The 5,403-nt window shown below is 34.7% G+C and overlaps 1 protein-coding gene across 1 annotated transcript; it reads left to right on the plus strand.

Moving 5' to 3' along the window:
* The first annotated feature begins 997 nt into the window (after positions 1-997).
* LOC143246240 (cyclin-dependent kinase 5 activator 1-like) lies at positions 998-4,937 on the plus strand. The gene has a single exon (XM_076492611.1). The coding sequence runs from the start codon at positions 1,331-1,333 to the stop codon at positions 2,291-2,293; it is 963 nt and encodes a 320-aa protein (XP_076348726.1). The 5' UTR covers positions 998-1,330; the 3' UTR covers positions 2,294-4,937.
* The last annotated feature ends 466 nt before the right edge of the window (positions 4,938-5,403 follow it).

Here is a 5,403-nt window from a genome sequence, read left to right on the forward strand (position 1 = left end):
TTCACTAATGCATTCTAAAATCTTTCTTCAAGTGAGTGTAACTGACATGTAACGACAAGATATAAAATATAAATATTTCTATGTTTAGAATACTCTACTGTATTGCAAAAAATGTCATTTATTACTGAGCGTAACTATAACACTTCATTGCTATATGAAAAACATTCGCATTTTTCGTCTACAACTAAGATATTTTCTGTTTGTTTTTGGAATTGAGCACAAAGCTACACAACAGACTGTCTATGCTCTGCCCACTACGGGTATCAAAATATAAAAACACATTGTTATAGAACATTTCTTTGTAACTAAGTGACGGGACGCCCTTACTCGCAGTCTGAGGAGTCGTAGATTCAAATCTCTGTCGCCCAACATGCTCGCCCTTTCAGCCGTGAAAGGGTTACAATATAACGATCAATCCTACTCTTCACTGGTAAGAGTACCCTAAGAGTTGGCTGTGGGTGGTAATTACTAGCTTCCTTCTCTTTTGTCTTACACTTCTAAATTAAGCACAGCTAACACAGATAGTTTTCATATAACTTTGTGCGAATTCCGAATACACCAAATCACAAAGTGTTATTCCAAAGTAAAATAAAAATTGACAAAAATAATCGTTTATTATTGTATAAATTATATAATGTATTCTATCATAGATTAATAATATTTCTAAAATTGTTTACCAAGTATTGGATTTATTTTAATCCATGATTATGTGTTCCGTATATGTACACATAATCAGTAACTCATGTACGCAATATGAGATAAAATAATAAAATATGTGACTACACAAAATACATTCACTTGTGTCGTTGCTGTCTTCCATTATTCTTTATATTCTTCATGGTAAAAATATGTCATTAAAACGAGCGTTGCCTTGTGACCAAGGTATAAAATACGCCACCCTAATAGAGTGACATCATCTAAGGAGAAATGATTTCGTGCGCAGTCTCATATTTAGTTGCCTTGGCAACCACTACATGTAAATCCAATTTCGATCGAGCTCCTGACACACAACAGTCGTTTATTGCCAAGAGTACTTTTGGCCAGACGGTCTGCCAGCTAGTGGAAGTAGTAGAAAGACGCCTACTATGAACAGGTAGAACCTACCTACCTGATGAAGATTTCATGAAAGCTAAGGGATTATAAAATCCACGTTTAAGTTTCCATTCAGGGATGACATTAATCATCAGCCTTCCAAGAAATCGACCTCCACTCTGTTACTTCTACTTGATAAAGACAATTACACGTACAAGGAATAGTAGACCCATCGTCCAGTGGTTGTCACCAGCGTGGGTTTGAATTCCTTGGCATTCTGCAGTGATTGTCTTCGAAAATGGGAACTGTGCTCAGCATCTCCCCCCGAGGCCCAAAGCCTACTTACGGAGAGTACACCCCTAGCTATGAACAGATGCATAACGCTAAAAATAAGGAGAAATGTATGGAAAAAACCAACGGTCATTTTAAGAAGCATTCCCTGTTCATCAACGCTCTCACGTGGAAACATATTAGTGTGCCAGGTAAGAGAAAAAATGACAAGAACAAAAGCACCACCTCTCGCCACCCACTAGACAACATTGATTCTTTGGTGAACAACAACAAGAACATTCAGAAGTCGTTGTCTTGTTACAATCTGAAAAACAGTAACATCGGATCGGTTGACGTTGCTAACAAGAACTACAACAATTTCCAGAAAGTCGTTCCACCTCCTTTACCCCCAAAACCACCCGTATTGTCTGGACATAACCTGGTCCGCCCAGCTCCTCCAGGGGCACTAACGGTTAACGAGCCGAGTGTAACGAGTAGGCCACTCCCAACTCACAAGAAGACGGTGATCCAGGCTTCTACCTCGGAGCTCCTAAGATCGCTAGGAGAGTTTTTGTTCAGGAAGTGTCGAAAAGTGAAGGACTTTCAGGCTGGAGATGCTGTGATGTGGCTTCGGACAGTGGACCGATCGCTACTACTCCAAGGCTGGCAGGACATCGCTTTTATCAACCCCGCTAACGTGGTCTTCCTTTATATGCTGGTCAGAGAACTAGTAACTGATGACATAGACAGTGAGCAAGAATTGCAGGCCATCGTGCTGACATGCTTGTATCTTTCCTATTCCTACATGGGGAATGAAATTTCCTATCCACTGAAGCCATTTTTAGTGGAAGAAACGAAGGACACTTTTTGGGATCGTTGTCTTCTGGTCATCAACCTGCTCAGCGGTAAGATGTTGCGTATTAACTGCGAACCTAGCTTTTTCACTGAGGTGTTCACTGAACTGAAGGCCTGCTGTCCGACGTCTGGCTAACAATGATTGGTTATTAAATGACTTAATGTCAAAAGTATCTACTACTCAAATAAAGCTCTAACCCAGAAGAGGAGATGTATCTAAACAGATTCTCTACCAGGGTCCAAGATTATCTCAGACAGACAGACCTTCTACTGAAGGATCTCTGTCCAGGCTAGAGCTCTGTTAAATTCCCAGACGATATAATTTCACTTTAGATCACCCCTGCTTGTTATTTAAGGTTAGCTGCTTATAGCAATTAAGGACCCAGTTCCTTGCCAGTCTCAACGTTAGTGTGGAATTAATCTACACAAGGTAACCTACTTAGTCCCGTGGTTTGCACTGTGATAAATATAACTTAAGTGTTTGCAGCATTAGACATTGCTCTGCATAAAACGCGTAAAATATGTAAAATCCGGTCTGTTTTCAATGTTTTGTAGTTCCTTCAAAAGTAAAACTATTATGTTATAAAAAAGTGGTATTAAATTATCAATCTCAAAATAATTATATAATTATTATAAGAGTATTTCTAAAGTTTCATCTTATATATTTATCTAGTTATATATTGGATAATAAAAGCCAAGTTTAGAATTCTTTTTCAAAGAAATCATAAAAAAACTTGTAACGATTGTTTTCACTAGTTATTTTTTATTTATACGCTCTTTAAGCCTCAAAGCCAAATGTTAGTAAGAGAAAGCCTAGTTTGTTTCAAAGTCAAGTGACATTGAAAATGTTTATAGCATAGGGTAAGTTACGATATGAAACACAAATGAGTTTTGTGTCATTAATTTAGTCAATATATAACAGAATAGCATGTAATTCCAAATAATATCAGATCACTGGTCTTTGGTGGACATATCTAGTTAAAGATAAAATAATAATGTGTTCTAGAAAACTTATTATCAAGGTTACTTATGAACAAGGTGCATAAAAGTTTCTTATTAAACACATCTAACAAACAATTAGAGGTCTTCGCCATAACAAAGATGTTTTCACGTTACTACAAACACCGCCAACTCCAAAATTTTCTAGTAAATTAGGCCTAATTCTTGCAATGAAAGAACAGCATACGTCTGTTTTCAAGATTGAAACTGCGCAAGCATTTATTAAAAGTATCCTAAATAAGTTTTTGTTAACCAAGATAGGTACAAATATATAGCGACGGATTTTATATTCTTGCATTGCAAAATTTTATTTTAATATTTGAGGTGAACCGAAGCGTCTTATTTTCTGTGAATATTTGGCTGGTGTTTGAACTTAATAAGGTACCATGAACAAAATAAGACTCAAATATCGTTTATTGAAATTCATATAAACTTGACACGGAAACGGAATTATCATAAAATATTTCATTTAATGATAAACCAAACGCTCACAAAAGTTTGTAGCACTAAACATTCAAAAAAACTTCTATCGAACAAATATTTAGTTATCTATGTAAAAGTAACTCGAAGTAGTGAGTGTCATATATAAAAATGTATAGTTGTGTTATACGCTTAAAGCTTTCTTCTCCAAAACAAAATTACTTTTAATACAATAACTATACCTGTGAGACTAAATACCAAGATATGTTAAAAGCATTGAAATGTTTTTAAAAAGTTCTAAAAATTCCTCGTTATCATTTTTAAGAATATGTTTTTTTATCCGTATCTTGAAATATACTAGTAACATTCATATTTCAAAATTTTATCAAAGAAAAAAGTCATAATTTGCCATCGGAAAAACGTTATATGGAGTAAACCACAATCAGAGATAGTTAATAACGAAATAAAAATATCAAAATAGGAAATAAAAAGCTGTGAATAATTCAACGTCAAAAAATATTTATTCTTTTGTTTTACTATTTTCACTTTTATTCTATACGATAGACAAACTCACATCGATATTCTAGATTTAGATTTATCTAGATTCATAAGAAATATATGAGTAACTGAAACACACGAATGCTATATCTTAAACAATCTGTTGCAAATTAGGTCAATATACATACCTTATTTTATAATGTTAAAGTACTTGATGCTTGTTTCAATATGCAGATCATCGACAAGCTGTTCTCTGACGGGGCAGCAGTAAGTTCACAGACTTACAGTGCTAAAATTCCTGGTTCGAATCCCTACAATAGATATAATGCAGATAAGCTGTTGTATAATTGTGCTCTGAAATGAAACCAAACATGAACTAGCTAATTTCCTATATATTTGATACCTTTTCTTCACAGTTGTATCTCCTAAGACCATCCTTTTGATGTTGCTTTTCACTCCACCTATAAAATACGTTTATCTCTCAGGGATGTGGATTAAAGTCACTTTTTTACCTTCTAACAAATTTGTAATTTATTTTTTCCGACATCTGAGGTGTGTTTTTCCTTGAATTTAATCTTTAGAACACAATCTTGGTTTACTAAAATATTCGATACAAAAAGTGTATTATTATTATTGCTGATTATAAAGTACTTCCTTTTTATGCTGTTTTGTTTTGAAATATTGATTCTTAATTTTTTTTCTGAAAGGCAATATTGTAACACATAATTAAGGTCGAATATGTTTTAAAGGTTGCATGATTAGAATACCTCCAGCTTTCAGTATTTTTATAAAGATAACATAAACTCTATATAACCTAATTCGAAGACAGAGGAAAAAATAAAAACAAACCCTGAAAGATTCAATTGAGTCTCTAAAAGGTATTTAAAATACGAATCCACGCTTTTTCAGCTTTGTATACAGTAAAACAACCATTAGATTATTGTTAGATATGTTGCCTACTGTTTATTGAAGTTGTTATGACATCAAATACATATTCTTGCGCCCCTTGGTAGCACAGAAATATATCTACAGACTTAATAACGCAAGGTATTAAGTTTCATTCCCCGTGGTGGGCAGAGCACAGAGAGCCCATTGTGTAGTTTTGTGCTTAACTCCAAACAAAACAAAATAAAAACATATTCTTACAACCAGAAAAATCGATTATTAAAATTACCTCTGTCACTTGTTTTCGTTGTTTCAGAGCAACGTTACATAATGGGCTGTTTGCGCTCTGTCCACCGCGGAGAATCAAACCCTGGAATTTAGCATTTTAAGTCTATATACTTCCCGCTTAGCCGCTGGAAACACCCATGTCACCCACGATATTAT

This window comes from Tachypleus tridentatus, chromosome 3 (assembly GCF_004210375.1).
Source record: "Tachypleus tridentatus isolate NWPU-2018 chromosome 3, ASM421037v1, whole genome shotgun sequence".
NCBI classification, from domain to species: domain Eukaryota; kingdom Metazoa; phylum Arthropoda; class Merostomata; order Xiphosura; family Limulidae; genus Tachypleus; species Tachypleus tridentatus.

Coding starts and splice junctions, on each gene's coding strand:
- LOC143246240 (XM_076492611.1), top strand. CDS start 1,331: ATGGGAACTGTGCTCAGCATCTCCCCCCGAGGCCCAAAGCCTACTTAC.